Below are 27122 nucleotides of genomic sequence, written 5' to 3'. Positions count from 1 at the left end.
ACGGGAGTGGTAACTTCCCCAGAAACGAGTGTTCCTACGTCAGCTTGTACAGCCCCCGCAGCAGGGGTGGCTAGAACATATAATCGCATTCTACAGAAATATTCGAGTAGAAGTATACGTTGTGTTGCGTAATACCTACTTGCTAAGATATAACGGTGTGTATGCAGCAAACCTCGTAAATGTGACGTGATATTTGTCCACCCCTTGCGACTGTCGTTGCTCAGTCACCAAATAGGCGTCACGACTCATAGGAAAAATGTTACGCATATATGTCACATTGTATTTGAAAATGTTGTCGCTAATCATAATGGGTTCTATCAATGACATGGTGGCGTAGAGATGTTCATATCACATGCCTGTAAGGTAGCCTTATTCCTGTTCAAGCGCTTTGAACACACTCAGCCAAGCCACTCCAGTTGTCGGCGACCCAAGGCGCAAGTACAACTGCCCTCTGAGCATCTCCTACATCGCCAGTACCACCCATCGCGCCTGCCAACGCAACAGCACCAAGCGTACCATTCGGCGGTGCGTTGCGCATCGCAGTTTCCTTTGCAAGCGTACTGGCGAACGCATCACCTCCAGCAGCGTCGGCGAGCTCTGTCCAGCCAGTATGTTTCCAAGGGGTAAGCATGACACTGCGACGAGCTTCATCTAACTCTTGCTCCTCACCACCTAGACTGACTGAGATGGCTTCAATAACCTTCTCCACGCGTGCCAACTGTTCGTCGCCGAGCTCCTTGTTCGTACGCAGTCGGTCCAGGTCATCTTTGATGGCTTCCATAGTTTCCAAGTCATCGTCGAGCACCGTCATGGCACCGATAAGTGTCAACAGACCGACGTGACCTTCGTGCTTCTCGATGGCGGTAAAGAGTTGGTCACGAGCCACTTGCTTCTCGTTCTCTCCGCCCTTGGCCCAAAGTACTTCGGCGAGAATGCAGATGATGTCTGGGTTGGCACTAGTTGCCTCGAGCGATGTTCGGAAGTACGGTATCGCGGCGTCGAATGAGCCACTAAAGTAGTGTGCTAGACCAGCTGTGAGACGAGCTGATAGCTTAGTCTTCGAGATCTGGTCCCCGGATAATGCGGACTGTTTGGTATCGCTGTCCAGTTCAGAGAGCAGATCAAGTGCTGTCTCAGCTTCTTCAACAGCCGATTTGAAGGACTCGATGGCGAGAAGGTTGCGGGCCAGGTCTGTCTTGGCTTGTGCAACCCGAGCCAGGGACGCCAGCGACTCTGACTTCTCATACTCTTGCTCAACTGTCTCGTTCACAGCTTGCAGAGCTACTACGGCAGCGTCGTAGTTGCCAATACGCTCTAGGAACAACGCCGCTAGATGCTTGTGCGGAATGTCGTAAGGTGCTTGTATGTTGAGCTGTTGGAGCGCGAACAGAGGTTGTATGAGGTTCGTGATGTTGCTGGATGACGAAGGCGAAGACACAAGGAAGTCGAAAGCCGAGACGGCGTACTGACGTTTAGTCAAAAGCAGTGACGACTCTGAAAGCTCGAATGCGTGAGTGAAGTGAGAGAGCGCCTCGTTGGAATCTCCGGTGAGCAATGCGATGATGCCTTCGCCGACCCATGCTAATGAGTAGTCGGGGTCTTGCGATTGTGCCCTTGAGAAGGCGGTGTGCGCAAGTTCGTGATCATTTTGTAACAAGTAAAGCGCTCCTAGGTTCGTCCAGGTGTGCACACTTCGTTCGTTGAGATGTAGGGAACGAACAAAGGCATGCTGAGCGACCTTAGGACTTAGTGTAGTCGTGATGACACCAAGCGAGTTCCAGAACTCCGAGTTACCGGCTTCTAGTTCGATAGCACGCTTGAAACACTTCATGGCTGCTCGAAGGTATGTTGTGAGTTTCGAACCCTCAATGCCTTCCTGCTCTAAGCAGACGTGTGCTCTGTACTCTGTCCAGCCTAGGTTGTACCACGCTACAGCCTGTGCGTGTATGTCATGCGCACAACTGGAAACTGCTCGTTTTTGTGCAAGTATTGAGGCTTTAAGCACCTTGGTAAGGGTATCGTCTTTGTCTGCGGAAAGTGCAGCCAGCGTATCCTGTCCAAGCCCATCGATATCCTTGTGTTCATCAAAATCGATGTTCATATCCGACTCGCTGCGCAGCACCTTCTCGATCAGCTCCACGGGAAACTGCTTGAGTTTATCTTGGACCCAAGTGAACAAACTGCATGCATCGCCAACAGCTTTCCATAGATTGAAAGCATCCGGCTTGTACTCGGTAATCGACATCGCAACTTCGATACCGCGGGTCGCGCTATCAGCAGCCTCGCCGAAGAAACCGGTCTCAACGCAATGCCACCCCTTCTCTACGAGAGTCTGCAGGAGTGCTATCGAGACACCAAACTCTTTCGGCCGAGACGCTAGTACAGCTTCGTAACCTGCAAGAGCTTCATTGAACTCACTCAACTCGCGGTTGACGTTGGCGAGCATGTACTTGGTGAACCACCCCTCTTGGTCAGACCTCTTCAAAACAACACCATCCGTCGGATTTTCTGCGTAATTGAACGCGCGTGATGCTGAGTTATATCGACCAGAGTTGTGGTAGCTCTCTCCGAGACCAACGTAGGAGTAGTAGTCATCCGGACTAATGCGTAGTGCGGATAAGAAGGACACGATACTCTTTTGATACTCTTGCTTGTTCATTTGGACGACACCAAGTGCAGAGAACGGCCAGCTGACGCCTTTCCGTTTCGATCCTGGTGTCTGTCGGGCTTTCCCTGAGTCTACCACTCGCTGGGACACGACCTCGACAATGTCCCACTCGCCTTGATTGGCGAAAAGGCGAGCAAGGCGCTCGGCTGCGACGACTTCAGAGGGCGATAGCTCGAAGGCTTTTTGGAAGCACTGCCGTGCTCGTCTGCGGTCCTTATTGTAATCTTCGTAGAAGATGCCAAGCAGAGTATACGCGGGCGCATAGTTCGGGTTTGCTTTGATCGCTGCGAGCAGCTTCGCATACGTTCCTTGGCGGTCCTTCCTCGCTTGCTTTGACGGATCGAGCTCCCATATACATACACCTATTCTATAAAGTGTCTGTGCGCGGAGCTCGCGGCCACGTTGCTTGGAGGCATCGAGCTGCGGGTAATCGAGGTACTCTTGGAGCCTTTCCAAACCGGTCTTGTAGTCGCCGGCAAGTGCTTGACACCAAGCTGATTCTGCACCTATGCGACCATTTGAGGGATCTTGCTTTAGCGCCTTCTCAAGGAATTGGAAGGCTTGCTCATATTCCTCTTCTTCTTCCAGGACCAACCCGATGCCGATGAGAGCAGAGGTGAACTGTGACTTGCGTTTCAAGATGGATTCGAAGATACCCTTAGCTTCCAGATGATTCCTCGGGGCCTGATAGTAGACTAAAGCAGTAGCAAGCGTACTACTCAATGCGTCGCGGGTTCTCTGAAGTGATAAGTCGGTCTTCTTTGCCTCCGCAGCCGCATATTTCAAGCCTTTCCTTGTGCTCTCGACCGCGCTTTCGTACTCCTCCAAGGACAGGTAGTAGTCTCCGAGCAAGCAATGTGCAAGTGGCGATCTTCCAGCCTCGGTAATTCCTTCAGTCATCAACACCAGACAGTCCTCCTGTGAGACTGGAACATCTTGAGTAAGAGCTACCCCACCCTCGCTCAGGTCAGGTCCTTCTCTTGAGTCGCCTTCTTCCACAAGCGGGTATCTTGATATACCGCTACTCAACCAGCCTGTGATGACTTTTGATAGGCCCTCGTTGGGAAATAGCTCAACGAACTGCCGCAATGTCGATATGTCGAGATCCAGCAGGTCGTGCGCACTGTCCGCGTGTGACGCCATGACAGCAATCCGAATTTTGGAACCCAGCCAATGCAATGCAGAACGCCGACAGATACTGTAACGAGAGGAATCCGAAGTACCAGAGTTACCCGAACGGGTTTATTGTGAAGAGTAGCGGCAAGGATATTGCAGAGTGGTTGACGTTGATGTTCGTGTTTTGGTAAGGCTGAAGCCCAGGATCGACGCTAGCATGCCGTGCGTCATTGCCTGCTCTTTCGACGCTGCGAGCCCCACACCAAAGCTCCAATTCACTCCCCATGGCACCTTCATAACACAAATAGCGCCGTACGGACGGCAACTTCCCAAACTATCGCTACCCAAATCAACGACATGTCTACGAAAACAGCGCTGAAGGCGGCGAAGGCGGCGATTGGTGCAAAGGATTGGGAGGAAGCGAAGAACCAAGCGACAGCAGTGCTGGAGAAGGAGCCCCCAAACTACTTCGCCTACCTGTTTCTCGGACGCGCCAACGACGGCCTGAGCAGATTCGACGAAGCGGCGAAAGCCTACTATGACGCGACCAAGCTCAAGCCTGAAGATCCACAGGCATGGCTCGGGCTAAGGGGCATGTACGAAGGTCTCAAGGGCGCGAAGGTTGACGAGAACATTGACGTCGGACTGGAACTGGCGCAGATATACATGAATTTGTATGTTTTGTCTATACAGGTGGAGAGGCAACAATGCTAACAAGAACAGGGACGACGCGCACAAGTCCCAATCCGCCATCGATAAGCTCGTAGACCACGCCCGCGCCCATGGTACCAAGACACAATATGCACGCGCGCTCAGCACCCAACTGCCGTCCTCACCCGTATACTCGTACCTTGAAGGTCGTCTACCCGACCCGTCAAAAACGTACACGCGCATCGCCGAGATCCACGAGACACAGGAAGCTTCCACAATCAAGCGGCTCATCGAGGAGAGACGACTTCGTATCGGCGCGACACTGGAGGGTACCACCGCCTCTGTTAAGAACGAGATATACGCTACTAGCCCGCTAGAAGGGATATACGAGGAGATCATCGACTGGACGGGCGATGACGAGCTGAGACGGGAATACGAGGAGAAGCTGCTGGCTAGAGCGTACGATACCTTGATGGTGCTGCCATCAGGAGAAAAGGCGGAGAAGAGGGAGAAAGTCATGAAGCTGGCCCATGACATGGTTGTGATCAAGCACCCGAACCTTCTGGCTTGGACAATCGAGCTGGAGTGGCGAAGCGGTATGGAGGTCGAGGCATACTAGACGATTTCACGAGATTCTGCATAGCAAGGCGTTTGGCTGTTCGATGACCGTTTTGGGGGGAATTGGCACATGAATGGGACCGAGTTCGGACCCCCTTCTGAAATATACGAACGTTTGCATTATGATAATCTTTGCGCAAAAATGTTTCCATACGCCAAACGCCACCCATGCTACCCTTGCTCTCTACGCGTTCGCCGCGCCTACGACCCTCTTTCTCTCCTCTACACTGTAAAGACTTTCGCCTTGTTTGAGCGCATGAATGAGCATCGGCACACTGCTCGCCTTGAAGTCTGGTGCTTCACGCACTTTGTCGAGATCGTCAGCGAACTCAGCCGCGATTTTGCGCAGATAGAGGGCGCCGAAATCGTCTTGCGCCTGTTGACTAGCCTTTGACGCTGCCTGTTTTGGTGGCGGAGAAGCTGGTACATCCATCATAGCGACATCTTCATCTGGCTGAGCCTCTGGAGCACTGCCTGTCTTGGACTTCTTCTTCTTCTTCTCCTTCTTAGCGGGTGCTGGTGCTGGCGCTGGCGAAACATCCTTTTTCGAGTCAGATCAGATCAGACCTGTTCAACGCGACACTCATACCTTAGTTCCTTCTTCTACCGCGGCCACCTTTTGACTCTTTACACTTGAGACATCGCTGTCACTTTCGCTCGATGATGAGACTGTCCAGTTGTCAGCGTATCTCTTGCGAACTATTGAACAGCACTGCTTGTACCCTCAGTTCTCGTCCTTCTCTTCTTCGACCGCTTCTTCTTTTCGATACCGCTTGCTCCTCTTTGCGCCGCCATTATGTCGTGTTTGGTGGATTAGGAAAAAGTTCGAGATGTGAATGTTGGTTATCGATAAGGCACGTGCGCCGCTAAATCAAGGGTCTGCACTTTTACTAGCCGTGTAGCCCTTGAGTCCTCATCTCTCTCGGCTCATAGCTTCACGGGTGGAACCAGAATATTGTCGAAAAGGGATGCCTGTCCATCATATGTTCGAAGTTACAAGTTTGACGATATGTATGCTACGCTTGCCATACCGCGAGATGCAAGTACCAGGGCTCTATCTGAACTAACTCCGAAACCCTATCCTCCAGCCTCTTCTACAAGATGCTCTCTATCGTAGCAAGCTCTTCCATGGCACTCTTTACGCTCGTCTTGATCGCGTCGCTAACTGGAAAGTATGGACGCCTGGGGTTGAGCTTTCCCTCTGCGCCCTCAATACCAGCAGCTTTCGCACTGTATTGACTAACAGCGTGCTTTGTTGGAGCGATTCCAGCCTTGATCGGGCTCTCCGCAAGCGCCGCCTTCCGGTGAAGCTCCAAGGCTTCTTGAATCTTCCCAGTAGTATACCACTCGTAGACCTTTGAGCAGACCTTCGGGAAAACGTTGCTAAATGCCGACACGCACCCTGCACTTCCGACCGCAAGGCCAGCAACCAACCAATCCGCTTGGCCCGCATACGTAGAGAAAGTATCGCTTGGCAGCTCAGCACATAGCCTGGTTATCTTCGCGACGCTGCCACACGTCAACTTTACGCCAACAATCTTGCCAGGGTTCCGTTTTGCGAGCGCGGCGATCGTGACAGAATCAAGGTCCACCCCATTGCAGATACCCGGGAAGTTGTAGATGACGATAGGCAACTCGGATTTCTGCGCAACCTCATCGTAGAAAGCCATGACAACTTCTTTAGAAGCTGCTGGCCCATAGTACGCCGCTGGTAGCAAAAGTCCATAATTGGCTCCAGCCTCAATTGCGTCGCTAATGTTCTCCATGACTTGAGGTACAGAGAAGCCTGAGATGCCGACCATCAGAGGGTAGTCGGGGCCGACGGCCTCACGAGCACATTTCATCAACGCTCTCTTCTCATCGCGAGTGAGGAGAAATGCCTCAGCGTTAGAGCCAAGAACGACTAAACCAGTAAGACCCGATTTGGAGAGATATTGGAAATACTGTTTCTGTGCGGCGAGATCCAAGGTCGCCGTGTCGCTTTCGGGAGTGTAGAAGGTTACTGCGGGGCACCATACGCCCGGAGCTGGAGGAGGAGCCATAGCGACTGTAATTGTTGATAATAGCTTCCGGGGAGGGTATGCTTTCTGGGTCGACCTTGGTGATCAAAGCGGGGAGGCGGGGTGCAGGTGGGGTAGTAAATCCGGCAATGGAAACCTGCGAGCGTTTCTGTAATCAATACTTATTTCAATGTTCAGCAGCACATAGGTAGTAATATATGAGATCTGAGTTGAGAGGATACGAGGTGGCCATGCACCATCGGAGTCATGCCATGGGCCTTCAATAGCCGCTGCGCGGAACGTTCCGACTATCCCGATACTCGCATTTGTTGAGCCTCATCTTCTGCCAATCTCCACTCTTCCAATAACGGCCTTCAGATAGCGACCTTTCTCGTGAAGACCACCGAATACATTTGGAGATGTACCACTATAAGAACGCCTTGGGAGTGGCCGGTCCACCCATCACCTCCCCTTCCTAGGTTGGCCCCACTGCTTTCAGTGGTAGACTGGGCCGCTGCTGCCAATCGGAGACCTATGAAACAACAGCATGTTTCTCGGCTCGATCACCGTCATGAATACAGCCATCTTCGATAACGATGAGAAGAAATTTCTGTCGGCATGTTCGACTATTCAGGGCAGCATTACGACCGATCTTCTTGCTCTACTTGACTCAACCCTAGCATAGGCAGATCCCAGTGTCCAGGCTGATTGCATATGTCTATTCCAATGAAAGAATCTCTTATCAAGCGGGCAAGATGTCGTCTACGAAAAGTCATTAATGTCCCCCGCCCCCGCGAAACCCATATCAGCAGAAAAGGACTCATGCGACACGATCAACAAGCTCCTGACTTGGCGCATGCAACGACAGTCACGATTACCAACCCTAAGAACAGGCTCCAGAAAATACTCATGGCCGTATCGAAGAAGCACAGAGGACGATTACACGACGAACTCGCACAAAGGCTTCATCAGGATGTTCGCAACGCCCGAAGCATCGACATATCACGTACTATGGATGTTCCTACCCCTGTTCTCGTACCTACACAAGGGCAGAGTTCATCGTTCTTATTGATGCCTGCAGAGATTCGAAACGAAGTCTATCAGTATCTCCTGCCGGATGTTACCAGCCTGCGAGACGTTACCGGTCTTCTTAGCGCTTGCAAGCAGATCCGTCAAGAGTTTTCCAGCATGATAGTCGCCGAGAGCCAGTTAGTCATGAACGGCGCAGTACAGAAGAGCATCGATATGGTTCAAGTCGCTTTTTCCACTACTGAGATAAATACGGTCATCGGCACGCCCCAGATTCAGACGCACTCCCACCTTCATAACGTGAAAGTCCGTCTCGGAATGCGCGATACACGCTCGCTACCTGCCGACGCAAATGAACCACGCATATACTTCGACGACGTCTTCGCCTCGTTCCGCGAATTACTGGGCCTACATCTACCTTACGTTACCGTCAATGTCCCTGCCGCAATCGCCAAAGACGCCAGTATAGCCGATCCCGAACTTCGACATCGCCTGCTAGACGCATGCATCTTTACCTTCAGGGGATTGGAAGAGACTCCAGGGGTCACATTGAACGTGCAGCACGTTATATTCAAGATTCAGACTCACAAGTGGGATACCGCGGCTCTTATACATGAACCTGTTGTAGTCTTTGTAAGACGTATCAACGAACAGAAAGAGATTAAGTTTGATCTGCTTTGGAAGGACCCAAGGACGGAGAGCCAGCAAAACTCCACAGATATGGCAATGATGGCACAGTTGAAAGATATCGTAAGGAAGAGTCGAGAAGCTACTTTAAGTGATCATTAGAGACGCCACACAGAGCTGCATACTACTGGCAAGCAACGTTGGAGATGCGAACCTGTGGCTGATAACTCCTAATCGCTAGGATATTTCTGAGAATTTAGTTCATGGGAAGCGACGCATATTCCGTAATAATTACAAACAAATTGACTTACCTTGGGTCGCCTAATGATATCCCCACAACAAGTACGAAACTGGTCTGGGCTCCTTCGACATGTGGATTAAAGAGTTTTCTCGTTGCCATCTGACCAAGTCTAAACGTATGGGTTCCAAGGCTGCCCTTTCGCATGGGTATAATTGTATTCTTTGCCGCCAAAACACCATCACCTACCACTGCCCCTCCTGCCCGCCTAAACTCTGAAACTAGGGAATATATCGAGATAGGTCGCGCGGTTAGCAGAATCGCGCGAGGAGACTCCGACTCGATGACCAGTGGGTACAGCAAGTCAGCTCCTACCCAGGACGGCACCAATCGCCTCCTCCAATTGCCAGGCGAGATACGCAACACGATCTACGAATACGCACTCACCGCCAACCATCACGAGCTCTTCTATCGCGATTCGATCGACTTCGACACCATACCCCAGGCAGTGACCGAAGAGGTCAACAGTATAGACGATATCTGGCACGCAACACCCCAAGAATGTGTGGATGCGTATTACGAACATGAGTCCGCGCAGGGCGTAAAGCTGTGTTCTACCGCAGAATCTACATCCGAGTTCAACCAGCTGAAGTACGTGTGCAAGCAACTCTACAAAGAGACCAAGCACTTGTCACTGTTATACAACGATATCGTATTCGCCCAAGACAACGTATGCGCTCAAAACGCTACCCATCAGTTCATCCGCTTCGTGCGCCAATGCGACAAGTCTTGGACTTCTCAAGTCAAAACTGTGGAAATTCGACCATTAGTTCGCTCCAAAGATGAACGAGTGGATGTCGGAGGCCTCATCGTGAAAGGGCACTTCGATGAGTTGCGCATTACGTTAGCCGACCCCTGCCATAAGCTAAATCTCCTGGCCGACTACTGCATCGAAAATCCCAGGGTGCATGTCCGATTCCGTTTATTGGCATATGGACCATTGTGTCTTATGTATCATGAGGCAGCGCTTTTTCAACGTCGACTTCCCTCAGTCTTCTATGGAAATGGGACCTGCGTACCTTTTGGCAACCATCTGCGTGTTGTCAACGACCATTGCAAGACTCTAGCTGTTCGGCTGAGCCAATGTCGCAATTTTCGGTTGTTCCTTACCAAAGAGGAAGCGTTTGATGAGCAAAAACTTAGGAGGTGTATGGTAGAACATAAGTTCTTTCGCAGACACATCTTACCGCTACGTGATGGGGGATTGGAGGAATGCATCGAGGGTAGGAGGAGTATCTTTCTTGAGGGGGTGTGATTACAGGTAGTCTTGGAGAGGGCGGATGCGATGTATTAGTAATAGAAGGACATCTGCGCTTAGCACAAGGCATCTGCTCGCTCAAACATGATTCCTTCATTCGACGATTACCAAACTACATCCTTAGATCTTGATACCTTCCAAAATCGGCTTCGCCTCCTCACTCTGCCACCACCCATCCTTGCCACCAGGGAAGCTAAACCGATCCATACTCTCAGGCTTCATCTCAACCGAGTAACCAGGATCCATAGGAGTAACATAGTAACCGTTCTCAATCCTGGACGGGTGGAAAAAGTGCTCATGCAGATGGTCAACGTACTCCAACACCGACTTCTTCCCCGACACGACAACGTAGTCGATGGTGGAAAGATGCTGTGTGTACTCTGGTAGACCGACACCACCCGAGTGCGGGACAATGGGGATGTTGAACTTGGCGGCCATGAGGAGCACGGCAATGACCTCGTTGACACCGCCGAGGCGGCAGGCGTCGATTTGGCAAATGTCGATGGCGCCGGAGGCGAGGAATTGCTTGAACATGACGCGGTTTTGGCACATTTCTCCTGTTGCGACGCCGATGTTGTATGGCTTTAGGGCTTCACGAATTGCTTTGTGGCCGAGGACTATTGGAGTCAGTATTTGGTTCTCTGTAGCATGGGTGATTGGAAGGGGTACGTACCGTCATCAGGGCTGGTGGGCTCCTCGATAAACCACGGCTTGAACTCCTTCAACGCCTTCATGTACTCAATTGCCTCCGGTACACTCCAGACTTGGTTCGCATCGACCATGAGCACATTACCCTTGTCGAAACCAATGATCTCTCGTGCGATGCTTAGACGCTGCTTGTCTTGCGCGATATCGCTTCCTACCTTGAGCTTGAAGTGCTTGTAGCCCTTTGACAGTGTCTCCTTCAGAAGACCACGCATCTTGTCTTCACCGTAACCGAGCCATCCCGCAGAAGTAGTGTATGCGGGAACAGCGCGGCTATCAAGGGCTTCTTGGAGTCGCTCCTTCTTACCGGCTTCGGCTTTGGTCAAGATCTCCAGCGCCTCCTCGGGGGTGATGGCATCGGTGATGTAGCGGAAATCGATCAAGTCGACTATTTGCTGGGGTGTCATGTCTGCAACGATGCGCCATACAGGTTGGCCGAGTGATTTGGCCCAGAGATCCCAGATGGCGTTTACGACGGCACCGAGAGCGAGATGAATAACTCCCTTCTCTGGTCCAATCCATCGAAGTTGAGAGTCGTTTACCAGGTGACGCCATGTCTTTCCCCAGTTCGCGACGAGTGAGTCGAGTGTGTGGCCCTTGATGCGGTCGGCAAGGTAGGCGATGGCGGTGCATACAATCTCGTTACCGCGGCCAATTGTGAAGGTCTGGAAATTGTAAGCAATCAAGAAACGAATGGATTCAGTGTTAAGTGGTCACAAGTTGGCCGGTTCAGGGGTACCCATGAGTTGGGGGAAGAGATGAGATGACCAGGGCGGAGTCGCCATAGTAGCTCATCTCTTCTACTCATAGCCAACATCGAATGAGATTAGACTTACCATACCATGACCCTTGAACTCAGAGTCTGTGTGTAGGATACAGTAAGCTGAAGAGTAGTCTCCCGCTGCGTTCATAGCATCGGAACCAGTCTTGTCAAGGGATGTCTATTGCAAACGCGTTAGATTCCTCTTTCTCTATTGTATAGCTTGAATGACTAGGGAACATACCGGAAACCGCACATCCCTCGTCTCCGCACCTGTGATTGTAATGGCCATTGTGATGTTTTCGTTGTGTTGCTACCGATGTTCGGAATGATCGGAATACCCCGCAAAGCTACCAGAAGTTGAGATTCTTTTCAAGCAAAACTTGAACACCAGGAAAGACGAAGATGAATGAAGAGGTCAAGGTGAAAAGGTTGAGCGAGATACTTATTCCGTCCGGAGGCAGGATCTAGACGGTCTATTTAACTGGCAAGGCATCCGGTACAACACTCCACGCATCTCCACGCCAAATAGTGCCAACCGCCCGCGCCATCGTGAATTCCACCCCACTTGCCCCTCATCATTCGTGGAAGATCTCGGCGCGCCACTTTCTGGGGCTGGAAAAATCGGGGCATTTGGCAACGTTGCCGTCATTTTATTTACCTCACACGTGAGCTGTACAGTGCTACACCCCACGAACTATAGGGGTCCCTTGCCCAGAACGCGGCTCCAGGTGCTTCGCGGCTAGGCGAGAAGCTTGGGCTTGACGACGCGTGACAACGCTTAGCAGCGTGCGAGGAGGAACTACGTGGAAAGCCGCCGTGATGACACGGGCAAGTAGTTCAATATGAAGCTTGTTCCTGACCTACTCCAACGACTTCTTTACGATCGTGAAGTGTGATCAAACACCGCGGCAAACAAGGCTTACCGGCCGCGGGGTGGCATAAGTGGGTTTAAGGAGTAGTCCAACCCGAGGATCATGAGTACCATCAAGGTAGACTCTCAATGCTGAACATCAGCAAAGCAGAAAGAGCACGCATGATACTTACGCCGCATAAGACTACAGCGAAGCATCATCCAAATTTGAACAACGGTAAAGGAAGAACGGCTGTGTATTAGTGGTGTGACAATCGAAAGTAAAAGGACGGACCTGGTATGACTCTCCATTCCAACCATACACCCATTATCTACACGTCGTTTCGTGATGCAAGATCCGAGGACCCTACAGCGCGTCAATACTACCCAAACAAGACCAAGACCTCCCAAATACTCACTCGCCCGGTTCGGAAGGAATGCAAGAGCCGTATCGGTGATGAACCCGAAAGGCACTGTCGAAGATGGATTGCTGTTCCACATGAGCAAAAAGCAACGTCCTCACTTGATACCCCTCTTCTCGGTCTCACTGTAGTAGATGACCATGCGCCAGAGCTTCTTCACGAGGGACTCAGCTTCGTCATCGAGAGCCACTTCCAAGTTCTCCACCAGGGGCTGCGGTGCGCCCTTGCTCTTCAAATGGTCCACGATAGCGTCGACAAGCATCTCTTCTTGTACACCAGTGAGCTCAAGAACCTTGTTGGCAGCCCACTGCTTGATATCCTTGTCGATGTTTTTCTGAGGCAAATGCTCCCAAGCGACGGGCCATTTCCACAGGCCTTCCTTGTCGTTGGGAATGTCGCGCGCCAACTGTCGCTGGGCTTCTTCGATTTCTTCTTGCGTAAGGTTGGCACGTACAGCCGCATCGAAGTTGATGGGCACGAGAGTTCGCTTTTTGGCACCGGATTGATCTGTGAGGTCCTCGTCCTCGAGCAGATTCTCGACATCGGCGGCGGTTCGACGGGGAGCGGCAGTCTTTTCGAGCTTCTTGGCGGCAGCCCCGAGCGAGATCTTGAAATGAGCTGGCTCGCGCTGTTCCTCCCTGCGCATAAGCTCTTCGCCTTGCTCCTCCAAGAAAGCATCGGCCTGGCCGCGGGCATGGTCCTTCTGCTTCCTCTGCGAGGCCAACTCGCGCCGTTCTTGTTCGCGATCGATCGCGTCTTCCTTTGCCTCCTGACCACGGACTGACTCGCGGTCGCGGATCCAGTCGCTGTGATCGCGGTAGTAGAGATCGCGTCTCGAAGCTGCCTCTTGATCATCGTCAAATTCTCGAAGTTGCTTCGCTTGTGCTGCACGAGCTTTCTCGCGCTCCGCGTCCATGTTCTTGAAGTAGTCGTTTGTACGCTCGACGGAAGCGAAAGTACGACGCTCGGTCTGAAGCCAGCGGGAGAGTTGCTTCTTGTATGCCTCATCAGCTTCTTCTGCTCGCTTCTTCTTGCGACGACGCTCAAGTTCCGAGTCGCTGGCGGAGTCATCGTCGTCCTCGCGGTTGATGTATGCGCCGTTATGTACGGCACCGCCATTGACAAAGTTGACACCACCTTGGTAGTCTCGGGGAAACTGTGAGCCCTTGGGCCCACTGGGTGCACCTTGAACACCCCGTTCTGCTCTGGGGCCCAGCGGTACACCATTGGCACCTCCGGGTCCAGTAGGGGCGGATGGTGGTGGGGATGCACGTCTACCACTACGCCTGCGCTCCTCGGCTTCAAGCTCCTCTTCTTTCAGGAGTCGTTCGCGATCGCGTTGGTTGGAACGGTCGCGGAAGGCAGCAATTTCTGCGGCGACAATTTCGCGCATCTCTGCAGGGATGTCCGCAAGCTCATCCTCGCCATTTGCAAGGTTGACGAATGCAACTTCCACGTCTTCGCCGTCTTGTGCCTGTGCATCTTGCATCATTGTGTCTCCTGCGTAGTCGACGTTGGGTGCGTTCGGCGGGTTGAAAAAGCTCGCGAGGACCGAGGAAAGCGCTTCTTTGGCACTGTCGAGCCTAAATTGAACCGTGGCCTCGTCTTCGTTTCGGGTCTTGCTCCATTCCTCTGCGTACTTGATCGAAGCATCATCCACCATGACGTGCAACTTGGTCGTCTCCACCTCGTCTTGTTCGCCGTCGTCGGTTTTGGGCTTGCCGGCCTTTTGACGCTTTGTAGGCACACGCACGTCTTTGAATATCTCGGCGGCTGTCTCCAAGCTCTGGGCGTCTCCAAATTCGGCGAACCCAAACGTCTGGGGCTTGTTGTTGGCGTCGGTAGCTCGCGTCCAGCGTACAAGTTTTCCTGCCGTCTCGAGGATGCGCTCCATGCCCTCATCGCCTCCAACGCCATCGGGAATGTTGCCGACGAAGATGGTTCGCGCGATATCTTCGCGCGACGGGGGATTAACGGGCTGGACGGCGTCCCTGCGATCGCCATCTCTGTCCATGCCAAGGCCACGGCGACCGGGTGGTGCGGCGTTGTCTCTTCGGCCGCCTACAGGGCTGTCGACGGCGCCAGCTCGTCCGCCCTGTGTTCCCAGACGGATGACGGGCGCATTGAAGTTGAAGGTTGGCATGTTGGTGGGCGGTTGCCATCCGGATGGCAGAGCGCGTGGTGCATTCATGGCTGGCGGGCCTTGGGCGTTCGCGACACCGGGGGGAACTGCTACGCCGGGGGGAGCTGCTGCGCCTGGAGGACCTGCGCAATGTCAGCGTTGCTGTTGTCAGTTACTACTGTCACATACCCATTCCAGGCGGCGCCATGCCTGCCATGCCTGGCGGAGTGCCTGCGAAGCCCGGAGGGCGGTTGTAGCCCGGAGCACCTGCGCATGTTAGCTGAGATCGCGTCGCAAAGGATCACTTGACATACCAGGATAGCCGTACATCTTGCGCAGATATACAGTCGCCGAACTTGGTGGGATTATGTAAAGAGAGAGGTTGGATAGATTGTCGAGGTCGCTGTCGCGTGTTGCAGTGAGAGAAGAAGTCACAGTTGAGATTTGGAGCTCGAGGAACGCTCGGACCACTATATCGCCGACAAATTTGGGAACCGCGACGTGCATGGCCTCCATCATTCACCGGAGCCATCCCGCAATTGCCCGCCGCCAGCACGTCTAATCACCCCGCCCATGTCAATACTGTAGCAGCAGAGATTCAGAATGGCCTCACGATCGTTGGGCGAGCTTCTGCTCCGCCCTTCCAACTTCACACGGATACCGCACACCTCGAGCCGGACAACACCGTCATGGACATGTCAACGAGCGATTTCGCACACACCGAGATGCCTTGCGCAACAACCACTGCCGAAGAACGACGACGAGCACTACGTACCCGAACGGGAAGCTCAACGACCGCAAGCCCGTTACATGCCTGAGCGGGAGGCCGCAGCACCACAACCTCGGCCACAGCCCACCACCCAAAGAAATACTACACAGACGATGGACGCTCTCCTCGGCAGCATGCCTCGGAACGCAGGGTCTAACCCACCAACCAGCCGCGTCTTCGGCGAGGAGTTTGCGGGCTCCGGCAGCAGACGACCTGGTAGGAGGCCAGGCCTGGATTTCAGCCAAATGGCGACGACCGATGGAATGCTAAATCCCACCCTCGCCAACAAACCCTCCGAGGCGTCACCACTCGCTGTACAACAAGAAGAGACATTTGCCCAGTTCCCGCGCTTGAACCCCGCGTATGGACGCACTGTAGAGTTGGATGTCAACCGCGGACGTGATATTGTGAGGGGTATCGGCATGTTGGGAAGTTTGATGGCAAGGAACAAGGTTAAGAGCGACTTCAACAAGCAAAAGTTCCACGAAAGAGGCGGACTGAAGCGGAAGCGGTTGGCATCTGAGCGGTGGAGGGCGAGGTTCCGAAAGGGGTTCCAGGACGTCACAAACCGAGTGACGGAATTAACAAGGAAGGGATGGTAGATCTGTATGCTCTTCTTCTGGGACTTTGGGATGGTTTGGAGGGGCATGTGTAAATCGGATGTGTACATATTGTACTATAACAGCATTTGCATAGGAAGCAATGACTGCTTCTCGATTTGATAGATACAAAGAGATCACGATTGTCTCCGTAAGCTAAAGGTGTAGCAATACTTTACCACTGCACGATACTGTGAGGGTCACCCTGAATACACATGCATCCACCCATCATATGGTCAAGTCCAGGACGTGGCTTTATACAGCTTGACTTCAATTGGCCCTTCTGAAGCACGAACAGAACACACTCCGCGGTAAGTAAAGCAAATCTGCATCTTTTTCGTCTTGACAACCATGTCGCGCAGGTGAAGCTTGGATTGCGGAGTTGCACCGGGAGTGTCTTTGCCGCGGGCGGGCACAGGCCAGGGACCTCGATCCGTACTCAACAATGTCCAAGTTGACACATGCACCTCGACCGTCGCAGCTGCCTTACGCGCAGCACCAACTACATATGCGCTTAGCGACTCCTTGAGCCTCCTCTATATCATAATCGCCATGATATCGCAACGAAAGTCACCATCATGGCTCCTTGTCGTCGCGTTGTTCTCGTCCTTCGCAGCAGCGTTGAGCGGCCAGGAGCCCATGAAGAGCGCTGAAGAGGCACGAGGATACAACCCGGGGGAAATGATACCAGTCAGTTGTTTGAACAGGACCATGTAAGTTACAGCACCTACACAAAAAGACGCGAGTGCAATTGCTAACCCCAACCAGAGAAACCGGTGAACACGTACGTCTACGATCTCCTACCCAAGCCACCCGCGCAAATCCCTCCAAGCCCACGCCTCAGCCCTACTAACACACCCTCTCCCAGATCACCGACGCCGCCGGCCACCTCCAATATATACCCTTCCCCACCTGCAACGAGACCGGCCAACCCCTCCACCTAAACTTCGGCGTAGAAAAAGACGTAAACTGCACCATAGACTTTGTCACGGACGAATTCTTCCACCTGCTCGAATTCTACATCCACAACGACGCGCCCCTTTCCTGCCGCATCCCGTCCAAACCCCTCCCACCCAGCGTCCTAGAAACCGAATACCGGGTCAGCGATGAAAGCACACAGGAGGGTGCGTTGGGGACGCAGAGTACAATGTACACGCCGCTCATTATTGCGCTGGCGGGGACGCTGCAGTTGAGCCATTTGCATGTGGGGAACTATTTGAATCTGCTGGTTCATGCTAGTCCTAAGAGTGTGGCGCCCGGGACGGTGGATGCGGCGACTGCGTATTCCGTGTCGAGTCATACGCGCAATACCAAGATTACGATTGGGGATCCGTTGAGTTTGGCATTCAGTGTGCGGTGGTATCCCAGCACGACGCTGCCTCCAGGTTGGAGTGGATATGGAGGACACATTTATACTAGTACGTTGGTGTACTGTTTCTTGAGTGCCGTGGCGAGTGCGGCAATCTGCGTTGTTTACTTCAGGGGTGTTGAGTTGCCCAGACGGCTGAAGAGGTATGCCACGGATAGGATGAATGGTGGAGGTGGAAGAGGATTTGGAAATGGAGGCAGTGGATACGGGCTCCCCGTCGCCAACGGACGAGGAGGCGGCATGGGCAGTGGTTATGGGTTGGGAGGATATGGCTACGGAGGCGGAGGCAAGAGAGTCGATTGAGCTTGACATATGGCACGTGTATATATAGAGGCGCGACAATATACTTCAATGTGTCCATTCGTATTCAATGATCCCAGTATCATCTATAGATACTTAAGATGCTTGCTATATAATTTATCCTCCAGTCATCAAGTCGTTCAGCCATTACAGCCTCGTCACACATCATCCGTTTACAAAGTAGACTTCTTCTTGAAGGCGTTGATGAGACCACTTGTGCTAGCATCGTGAGAAGAAGACTCCTTGGACTCGTCAAGCTCAGACAGAATCTTCTTGGCCAACGACTTGCCGAGCTCGACACCCCACTGGTCAAAGCTGTTGATGTTCCAGATGGCGCCCTCGGTGAAGGTGAGGTGCTCGTAGTAGACAATCAAAGCACCAAGAGTGGCAGGTGTGATCTTGTCGGCCAAGATGGATGTGGTGGGTCGGTTACCCAGGAAGGTCTTGTGAGCGACAAGGTCCTCGGGCGCACCCTCAGCCTTGACCTCATCGGGGGTCTTGCCGACCATAAGGGCCTCAGCTTGGGCAAAGAAGTTGGACGCAAGCATCTTCTGGTGCTTGTTGCCCTCAACGGGGTTGTGGCTCTGGGCGGCAAGGATGAAGTCGGTGGGGATGAGCTTGGTGCCCTGGTGAAGGAGCTGGTAGAAGGAGTGCTGGGCATTGGTAGCCGGCTCACCGAACAGGATGGGACCGGTGGTGTACTTGACGTAGTCACCGCTGCGGGTGATGGCCTTGCCGTTCGACTCCATGGACAATTGCTGGAGGTAGGCAGGGAACCTGTGCATGTACTGGTCGAAGCTGGAAAGAGTTAGACTAAGCCTTTACGCCAGGTAGCAAACTTACGGAGAGACAAGGTGGGTCTGGGCACCGAAGAAGTCGGAGTACCAGACACTCAGAAGACCGCCGATGACGGGAATGTTCTGCTCGAGAGGGGTCTCCTTGAAGTGCTTGTCCATGGCATGGGCACCAGCGAGGAGCTGGTGGAAGTTGTCGAAGCCAATGTAGAGAGCAACGCTCAGACCAATGGCACTCCAGACACTGTAACGTCCACCAACCCAGTCAGAGAAGCCGAACATGTTCTTCTTGTCAATACCGAACTTGGTAACCTCCTCCTCGTTGGTGGAGAGGGCAACGAAGTGCTTAGCAATGTCCTCCTGCTTTGCGCTCTTCAAGAACCATGACTTTGCGGTGTTGGCGTTTGTGACGGTCTCGGCGGTGGTGAAGGTCTTGGAGGCGATGAGGAAGAGAGAGGTCTCCGGGTTAGAGTCCTTGAGGGCCTCTGCGATGTGGGTACCGTCGATGTTGGAGACGAAGTGGATCTTGAGATCACGCTGGGAGTAAGCCTTGAGAGCTTCTGAGACCATGACGGGGCCACTAAAAAGAGTTAGCACGTTTTTGAAGCGTATTCAAGTTGCGTGGAATTGCATACAGGTCGGAACCACCAATACCGATGTTGATGATGGTGTCGATCTTCTTGCCAGTGTATCCCTTCCACTCGCCACTGCGGACTTGCTCGCTGAACTCCTTCATGTGGTCGAGAACAGAGTTGACGTCCTCAACGACGCTCTGGCCATCGACCTTCATCTCCTGGTTGGAGGTGTTGCGAAGGGCGACATGGTAGACGGCGCGGTTCTCAGTGAAGTTGATCTTCTCGCCAGCGAACATGTCATCGCGGAGCTTCTCGAGGCCAGCCTCTTTTGCGAGCTCGATGAGGAGCTTCAGTGTCTCTTCGGTGACGAAGTTCTTGGAAAAGTCGAACAGGATCTCGGAGTTCTCGGCATCGTTCTTGAAGGTACGGCTGAACTTCTCGAATCGCTACGACGTTTTAGCAAACGTACTAGGATAGCTTCTTCTGGACTTACCTGAGGATCCTTCTTGAAGTACTCTTTCAGGACGATGTCCTTGCCAAGCTTCTGGTGGTGGTCCTGGAGCGCCGACCAGGCGTTGAGGTCAGAGGCCTGTGCGAAGCCGGGCATGTTGTGTTACGGGATTAGGTGTTGGGGTATAAAGGTTTGAACTTGGACAATTGGAGAGGGGTAGGATCAATTGCAAGTGTGAGATGATGAAGAAGGTGTGAGTAAGGTGAAGGTTGTTGTTTTGGCCGATGTCATTAGAAATGTCGCGGCCGAGACCTGGCCCCGCTTGCGTCAGAGCTTCGTTGAGGGAAGGAGGGGCACCACTTTTCCCACGCGCTTGCTGTCACGACATCCCGTTGGTCCCACCCCGACAGCCCTACAGCATTTGCAAGCACCACAAAGCCGATCACTAAGATTCGTGCATGTCAAACTCAAAGGGGATATCGTCTTGATTTGCTTGCCTGAATTTAGGCTTCTCTCACACAAATGCTGCCTCAAGCGCCATGCCATTGCACCTGAACCCAAAAAAGCATCAAAGAGCGCTGAGATCCCACCAATCACCACGGCTTCTATCTGTGGATCCAAAGCCGGTGGGTGTTGTGCCTGGTGTCGGCTCCATCGCCGTGACAAGCCACACGCATACTCAACGGAGATTTCCCGAATCCTAATTTGTTACGCCCAGGAATGCACTATCTTTCTGTCACACCCTCGAATGATGGATCCTTCACCGAGCCACCAGCGTCGCCAAGGCCAGCAACAGGGCGGTTGTATGACCATCCCGCGAACTGCTGCTGCATGGTCTGCGAAAGCATGGGACCATCGACATATGAATCTGTTGGAGCCTCGGAAGTGAACTCGCGGTCGAAGTTGGCAGTGTCCTTTGCGTCAACCTGAGGGCATGTTAGATTTCACTCCTCGAACAATGATGACATTACGTACCACATTAGGCTTGAAGCTGGGCTCATACTTCCTCTCAAGAAGCTTTCGCCAGTCGATGCTGTGGAAGAAGTAGTGCGCCTTGATCTCAGCTGCGCCCTTAGCACCCAGTCGCTTCTCAGCGTTGCGGTCCAGCAGGCGGGTCAAGAGATCGCGTGCAGCCGGTGGCACGATCTCAGGGCCAGGAAAGTGTAGAGGCTCAGTGAGAATCTTGCGGTACATGTCGTTGGTGTTCTCATCATAGAACGGAGGCAGTCCGGTCAACATCTCGTATAGGAGAACACCCAGTGTCCACCAATCGACAGACTTGGTGTAGCCGGCGCCAGTAAGGAGTTCCGGAGCGAGGTATTCTGGTGTTCCACAGAACGCTAGGAGGTGTTAGTAGGCTGACACGAATTCATTCGGACTCAACTTACTGTTTGTCCGGTCCTCATCCTTCATGTCCAGCTTGCAGAGACCGAAATCGCACAGGGCAATGTGGCCAGTGTAATCGAGAAGAATGTTCTCGGGTTTCAAATCACGGTAAATGACGTTGAAACCGTGCAAGCACTCCAGAGCGCACAGCAGTTCAGCGGCATAGAACCGAGCTCGGTTGATGTCGAACCGTTGTTCCTTCTGCAGATGGTGGAAGAGCTCTCCACCGTTGACAAAGGCCAAAACAAGATACAGCTTCTCTGGCGACTGGAAAGAGAACTTCAACGGAACGATGAAGGGGTTGTTGATTTGGGCCAAAACAGACCGTTCGGCGAGAGTATGCGCGACTTCGGATCGGGAAATGATGTGTGCTTTGCGAATGGTCTTGAGGGCGTAGATTCGGTGCGTGTCCTTCTTCCTGCGCGGTGTGAGTAGTTGTAAATTTAATAGAACGTAGAAGCACGTACTGCACCTGCATGACCTTTCCGAAACTGCCCTTGCCGACTACTTTGAGGAGTTCAAAGTCGTCAATCGCGAGACGGTCTTGCCTGTTCTCGACAAAGTTGACGCCGACCTTCATCTGGCCGCTGCCGAACTGCACTGGTATCCAGTCGGCACCGGCCTGGCCAGCGCCACCCTCTCCATTTCCGGCCTTGCTGTCCTGCCGCGACTCCTCGAATCTGGGGTGGACCTTCAGTGTTCCGATGAAGATGTCTTCGTTGCGACCAGCGTTGGGCGAGGCGGAGGGGTTTCGGATGTAAAGCGAGACGGTGAGGTCGGTGACACGGGACACATCGAACTTGTACTGGGTGTTGCTGCCCGCCCAGAGTGGGTTCTCGGGGGTACCGGAAACTGCGTTGATGAAGACCTGCTGCTTGTCGAAATCGACGAGGGCATAGGGCAGGTGTTTTGAGGAGTAGCGACCGTGGATCGTGGGCGCGGCATTGATGCTGCCAGCAGCAGACTGCGGGCGGTGCGAGGACGAGCCGGGGCGCATTGAGCCAGCGACCGAGAGGCCGCCGCCCTGGGACATGGAGCCCTGGTGGTGGCTGCCGCCGCTGAACTGCTGCTCGGCGCCGGCGGGCAGGGAGAACTTCTGGCCCTCATGGAGCGTGACTATGAGGATACCGGGGCGCAGGGGCTGTGCCGGCGCGGAGGCGTTGGCTTCTGAGGCGGCTGTTGGGGTCGGTCAGCAGGCGGTGAGTGCGGGCAGAGGGTCCCAAGTACCAATGCCATTGTCCTTGGAGTTGCCGAGCGTCGTCGCGCTGGCGGCGGAACTCGAGGCTTTCGGCGTCGGCTGGTCATCGACTATGGTCGACGTCGACGACGAGCGACTGAATGTGTTGGCGAGGGGCGCCAGATGCGTCTCCTTGAGCTCTGCAGCACGTGTTAGGGGGGCGTCTTTGGTAGTAGGAGAGCGGGATACGCACTCTTGGTGAGCTTCCAAGACATGGTTGCGGCAGCGCAGCGGGTGGGCAGATGCAGGAAGAACAGACGGACAGCTGGGAGTGGAGACAGGCGGGAAGGCGACGAGGGGCACACCAAGGGCGGAGAGGGCGCGCAGGAGGCAGAGGAGGATGTCTACAGAGCAGAAGCAGCGGCAGGAGGCAGGTATAGGGCGCGGCTGGTGGCGATGCTGCTAACGTCCGAGTGCCCCAGGCCTTCGTCAATGCTGCGATGCTCAGGATAGGGTCCTCGTTTGAAGTTGGGTCATTGGGTCTGAAACTAGCCTTCATTTCGGAGGCACCACGCACTGACACGCCAATCCTCCCTCATTCCTTTGCGTGTTTCGCGTGTTGCAGGACGGGCGAGTGAGTCTTGCTTTCTATTTTAATCTGCCTGGCTGCTGCGGCGCCATCGCGATCCTCTCTCTGCGACATCTGGCCTGTCAGTCCTGCCTCGGCTGCAGCTGCCGTGGCCGCGAACGTTGACCCTCTCCCGCCCGCGTACGTCAACACCGCGACCTTGGAGCCCAACACGACTCCCTCGACGCGCTATTCACTCCCAGGCGCCCGTCCCCGTCCAGCATTGCGACCTGCGGCATTATCCTGCATTTCATTAGGCCATTAGTCAGCGCCCCCGCCGACCCCGACACGCGCCCCTGCCGTGCACAGCCACAGATACCGTCACTGCGTCACCCCGTCACCCCCAATCACCAAACCCGCCTTCACCTGCGCGCGCAATAGCGGGGCACCATGGGTGTCATCAAGAAGAAGACAGGCACGCGGGGCACGGAGGGCGGGACCAAGTATGTTTGCGATGTTTGTTCGTCCGATATCACGTCGACCGTCCGCATACGCTGCGCGGAAGATGTCTGCAACGAGTACGACCTCTGCGTGCCCTGCTTCTCCGACGGCAAGGCTTCGCGAGACCACCAGCCTGCCAAGCACAAATTCAAAGTTATAGAACAACACTCAATACCTATATACACCGAAGACTGGGGAGCGGACGAGGAACTGGCCCTGCTGGAAGGCGCTGAAACATATGGTCTGGGATCATGGGCAGACATTGCGGACCACATAGGCGGCTACCGCGAGAAGGACGAGGTCCGTGACCACTACATCAACACATACCTAGACAGCCCCAGCTTCCCTCTGCCTGAGCACTGCAGTAAGGATGACACCGAGCTCAGCACCCGCATACCACGCCATGAGTTCCAGGCGAGGAAGAAGCGGAGGATAGAGAAGAAGAAGGAGGAAGCTGCAGGCCGCGAGCCCGATGCGCCGAAGCAGAAGCCCACGGCGAGTGTTCCCGCCTGCCACGAGGTCCAAGGATACATGCCCGGTCGTCTAGAATTCGAAACGGAATACTTCAACGAAGCAGAAGAGGCTGTGCAGCACATGCAGTTCGACCCCGGTGATGGCTTGAACCCAAGGACGGGCGAGCTCGAGCCCGAGATGGACCTCAAGATGACTATCATGGAGATCTACAACCACCGTCTGGATGCTCGAGTCGAGCGCAAGAAAATAATATTTGAGCATCAGCTGCTAGAGTACCGCAAGAACCAGTTGGCCGACAAGAAGCGGACGAAGGAAGAGAAAGACCTGATGAACAAGGCCAAGCCCTTTGCCAGGATGATGCAGCACGCCGACTTTGAGCAGTTCTGCAAGGACCTCGAATACGAGCACAACCTTAGACAGGCCATCTCGCAACTTCAAGAGTGGAGGAACATGCAAATCACCAGCCTCAAGGCCGGCGAGAAGTATGAACAGGAGAAGCAGCAACGGCAAACCAGGCCGCCTCCCATTGGGCAGTTCGATCGTCTTGCGTCCAGTAGGATGACCAAGCCGCAACCGCCCTTTGAACAACCCTCTGCAGCCACAGCATTGCTTGCACAGGAGCTGCCTTTGCACGTCAAGCAGAACAGCGGTCTCACAACGCCACCTCCTGATCGCGCACAGAACGGTATTAACGGTGCAAATGGCGTCCTGACACCTCAGCACTCCAAGACAAAGTTCGTGCCTAAGTCGCTACCGAACACTGTACCCTTGAAGTTCGGCAAGGAGTCAAAGGCGGATCTTCAGCTGCTCAATCCCGAGGAGGTGGAAATATGCAGCACATTACGCATCATGCCCAAGCCCTATCTCGCGCTCAAGGAAACCATTATTCGAGCGGCTCTAAACAACGGCGGCGCGCTTAAGAAGAAGACGGCCCGTGAGATTTGTAAGATTGACACAAACAAGTCGTCGCAACTGTTTGAATACTTTGTACACAGCGGATGGATAGCGAGGGCATAAAGGCACCTGAGCCATGGCGTTGGCGTTTGGTAGGGAAACATTACTCATTGCGACGGCGTTCGGGCAGATATACCCTCATGGTAGGCGTTGTCGTATATATAGATAGGCTCACTGCTCTCTGTTGAATCCCATATATCAGCCTTGCTCCTGAAATCAAACGATGTTGCGCATACTCCTTACTGCGGTGGTCCGTCCATAGCGCTACCACAGCGACGGCTGCACATAAACAATAGCTCACCTCCGCACTTCCCCACTCAACCCGACCACGATACGCTGCACGCAACATGCACTTTACTTTTTGATCATCCAGGCCAGCGGGCCAAGGAAGCTTTTGACGGGTAGCGATAATTCGTGCAGCAAGCCTGACATCATTCGCTCGCTAGCGGTGCCTGGCCAGCCTTGAATCCCAGAGGCAGCCGCCTCCGTATCCACCTCCCTGCATGGCAACCTCGCGCTACTCCCACGAAATGCCCGGGCTATTTACTCCCTCGCCCTCGAATGCGCGCGCAAAGTCACAGAGGAGCTACTTCGATGCGACGTACGCGCCTGAGACCTCCGACCATCAGGTGACCGATCCAGATGTCCACGCGACCCGCAAGCGCTCCCGGTATGGCTCCACGGCGCATGAGCCCACGGCAAGCCCTTGGGGTAGACATGCCCTGAACAACGACCGCTTTGGCGACAACAAAAGTCCACCTCCGCTTGCGAACGACCGCTACCAGCTCGCAGGGGGCATGGATGGCACGAACAACTACACAAGACGAGACGGCGACTACGACGACTACTTCAACCTCCAGAAGTCGCGCGGCAACTGGTCAGTTCCGCCTACACCACAGGTTGGCATTGCGACACAGGTCGCAGTTGGCGAAATGCATACAACACCCAGCGAGAGCAAACCTTGGTCGTTAATGGGCTTAGTCGGAGGCGTAGCCGGCAAGCTCTTCCAGTTCTGTACTGTGCCTTTCAGGGGCTTCCAGGCAGGAGGAGGAGCGAGGTACAATATCGACGCGCAGGAGAAGGTTGCGGAGAAACTTGGTCTTCAGGACGACCCCTTTGAGGCCGGTCCAGTACAACGGTTACCTGCTGAATACCCAAGCGACAACTATGGAGTTGAGTCAATCGAGTCAATCACTCCCGAGCGACCTAGGATGGCCAAGCGACTTCGGACGGCAGATAACTGGGTGGTGGTTGGAACAAATCTGGAGACAGAGTCGAGACCCTCAACACCGCGATTATCCGAACGAAGATTGCCCGACCGATCGCCCTCACTCATCCCACGGCCTGTATCACGAGCGAACACAGGAACACCATCCCACAAGCGGCCGTCCCTGATCCCAGTATCCCGACGTTCGACAATGGACAGGCGATCCTTCTACGGTAGTCCACAAGCCACCCCTGGCTCACACGAACGCCCGCGCTCCTATCATCGACAAAGCTTCGGCTCACCGGCCATGCTTGAGGATAATGCAAGCAAGGTCGCCAGCCCTCTGCCGCAGGAAAGCCAGCGTCTGATTGACAAAGTGCGAAGGGAGGAGATGGAGGAAGACGAGCGGATGCGCAGGATGAGCATGCAGATGAGTGCTATGCTCAGAGAAGCGAACGAGGCTCTAGGCTCCAACTTTAAGGTGGAAGAGTACGACGACGATAATATGGGCGACAACCGGGGGCACGAGCAGCAACCGGCCTGGTTTTCATGAGCATATACTGTCACTGCAATTTCAGCGTGCGATTCGGCGCTTCGTCGCCATCTGTTTTGACTCTATAACGGCCTCTTGGGATATTCGGCGTTCACAGATAGGATAGGCGTATATCTGATCACCATTTGTTGGTATCTGCGGCGGCTCCATATGAGTCCTGTTTTTCGACATCCACTGGTCAACACAATATGACGGCTTTTAGAATTAGACCTCTACGTTTGGTCCGTGTAAATAATTCAACACCATTCTGCAGTCAACTTACATGCGCCACTTGAATCCTGCGCTCATGCGCCAGAAGATGACAGGATCGACGGATCA

General features: G+C 53.8%; 13 protein-coding genes across 13 annotated transcripts; 6 read left to right on the top strand and 7 right to left on the bottom strand.

The window, feature by feature from the left end:
- Positions 1-379: 379 nt before the first annotated feature.
- Positions 380-3811, bottom strand: J4E88_001495 (uncharacterized protein; the record flags this gene model as incomplete). Its single annotated transcript, XM_049395164.1, has 1 exon — positions 380-3811. One exon carries the CDS (start codon positions 3809-3811, stop codon positions 380-382), a length of 3432 nt encoding a protein of 1143 aa, XP_049259028.1.
- Positions 3812-4141: 330 nt separating this feature from the next.
- J4E88_001494 (uncharacterized protein) lies at positions 4142-5054 on the top strand (the record flags this gene model as incomplete). Its single annotated transcript, XM_049395163.1, has 2 exons — positions 4142-4458; positions 4508-5054. The coding sequence occupies 2 exons, from the start codon at positions 4142-4144 to the stop codon at positions 5052-5054; spliced, it is 864 nt and encodes a 287-aa protein (XP_049259027.1).
- Positions 5055-5237: 183 nt separating this feature from the next.
- J4E88_001493 (uncharacterized protein) lies at positions 5238-5848 on the bottom strand (the record flags this gene model as incomplete). Its single annotated transcript, XM_049395162.1, has 3 exons — positions 5238-5594; positions 5643-5722; positions 5776-5848. The coding sequence occupies 3 exons, from the start codon at positions 5846-5848 to the stop codon at positions 5238-5240; spliced, it is 510 nt and encodes a 169-aa protein (XP_049259026.1).
- Positions 5849-6147: 299 nt separating this feature from the next.
- J4E88_001492 (uncharacterized protein) lies at positions 6148-7095 on the bottom strand (the record flags this gene model as incomplete). The annotated part of the gene is made up of 1 exon (XM_049395161.1): positions 6148-7095. One exon carries the CDS (start codon positions 7093-7095, stop codon positions 6148-6150), a length of 948 nt encoding a protein of 315 aa, XP_049259025.1.
- A 969-nt stretch (positions 7096-8064) lies between these two features.
- On the top strand, positions 8065-9822 carry J4E88_001491 (uncharacterized protein; the record flags this gene model as incomplete). Its single annotated transcript, XM_049395160.1, has 3 exons — positions 8065-8832; positions 9327-9677; positions 9778-9822. The coding sequence occupies 3 exons, from the start codon at positions 8065-8067 to the stop codon at positions 9820-9822; spliced, it is 1164 nt and encodes a 387-aa protein (XP_049259024.1).
- A 563-nt stretch (positions 9823-10385) lies between these two features.
- Positions 10386-12022, bottom strand: LGD1 (L-galactonate dehydratase; the record flags this gene model as incomplete). The annotated part of the gene is made up of 4 exons (XM_049395159.1): positions 10386-10882; positions 10939-11635; positions 11807-11911; positions 11975-12022. 4 exons carry the CDS (start codon positions 12020-12022, stop codon positions 10386-10388), a joined length of 1347 nt encoding a protein of 448 aa, XP_049259023.1.
- Positions 12023-13102: 1080 nt separating this feature from the next.
- On the bottom strand, positions 13103-15457 carry J4E88_001489 (uncharacterized protein; the record flags this gene model as incomplete). Its single annotated transcript, XM_049395158.1, has 3 exons — positions 13103-15270; positions 15317-15394; positions 15442-15457. 3 exons carry the CDS (start codon positions 15455-15457, stop codon positions 13103-13105), a joined length of 2262 nt encoding a protein of 753 aa, XP_049259022.1.
- Positions 15458-15816: 359 nt separating this feature from the next.
- Positions 15817-16498, top strand: J4E88_001488 (uncharacterized protein; the record flags this gene model as incomplete). The annotated part of the gene is made up of 2 exons (XM_049395157.1): positions 15817-15824; positions 15853-16498. 2 exons carry the CDS (start codon positions 15817-15819, stop codon positions 16496-16498), a joined length of 654 nt encoding a protein of 217 aa, XP_049259021.1.
- A 442-nt stretch (positions 16499-16940) lies between these two features.
- J4E88_001487 (uncharacterized protein) lies at positions 16941-18167 on the top strand (the record flags this gene model as incomplete). The annotated part of the gene is made up of 4 exons (XM_049395156.1): positions 16941-16948; positions 17014-17208; positions 17264-17279; positions 17364-18167. 4 exons carry the CDS (start codon positions 16941-16943, stop codon positions 18165-18167), a joined length of 1023 nt encoding a protein of 340 aa, XP_049259020.1.
- Positions 18168-18337: 170 nt separating this feature from the next.
- J4E88_001486 (uncharacterized protein) lies at positions 18338-20140 on the bottom strand (the record flags this gene model as incomplete). The annotated part of the gene is made up of 4 exons (XM_049395155.1): positions 18338-18962; positions 19008-19538; positions 19594-19979; positions 20027-20140. The coding sequence occupies 4 exons, from the start codon at positions 20138-20140 to the stop codon at positions 18338-18340; spliced, it is 1656 nt and encodes a 551-aa protein (XP_049259019.1).
- A 569-nt stretch (positions 20141-20709) lies between these two features.
- Positions 20710-22822, bottom strand: J4E88_001485 (uncharacterized protein; the record flags this gene model as incomplete). Its single annotated transcript, XM_049395154.1, has 6 exons — positions 20710-20910; positions 20960-21324; positions 21373-21788; positions 21838-22546; positions 22598-22747; positions 22801-22822. The coding sequence occupies 6 exons, from the start codon at positions 22820-22822 to the stop codon at positions 20710-20712; spliced, it is 1863 nt and encodes a 620-aa protein (XP_049259018.1).
- A 743-nt stretch (positions 22823-23565) lies between these two features.
- J4E88_001484 (uncharacterized protein) lies at positions 23566-25107 on the top strand (the record flags this gene model as incomplete). The annotated part of the gene is made up of 1 exon (XM_049395153.1): positions 23566-25107. The coding sequence occupies one exon, from the start codon at positions 23566-23568 to the stop codon at positions 25105-25107; it is 1542 nt and encodes a 513-aa protein (XP_049259017.1).
- A 467-nt stretch (positions 25108-25574) lies between these two features.
- On the top strand, positions 25575-26804 carry J4E88_001483 (uncharacterized protein; the record flags this gene model as incomplete). The annotated part of the gene is made up of 1 exon (XM_049395152.1): positions 25575-26804. The coding sequence occupies one exon, from the start codon at positions 25575-25577 to the stop codon at positions 26802-26804; it is 1230 nt and encodes a 409-aa protein (XP_049259016.1).
- Positions 26805-27122: the final 318 nt, after the last annotated feature.

This window comes from Alternaria novae-zelandiae, assembly GCF_023758075.1.
Source record: "Alternaria novae-zelandiae strain BMP 2774 chromosome Unknown scaffold_2, whole genome shotgun sequence".
Classification (NCBI taxonomy): Eukaryota; Fungi; Ascomycota; class Dothideomycetes; order Pleosporales; family Pleosporaceae; genus Alternaria; species Alternaria novae-zelandiae.
Note: the sequence above shows the minus strand (reverse complement) of the source record. Positions and strands in the feature narration are given on the sequence as shown.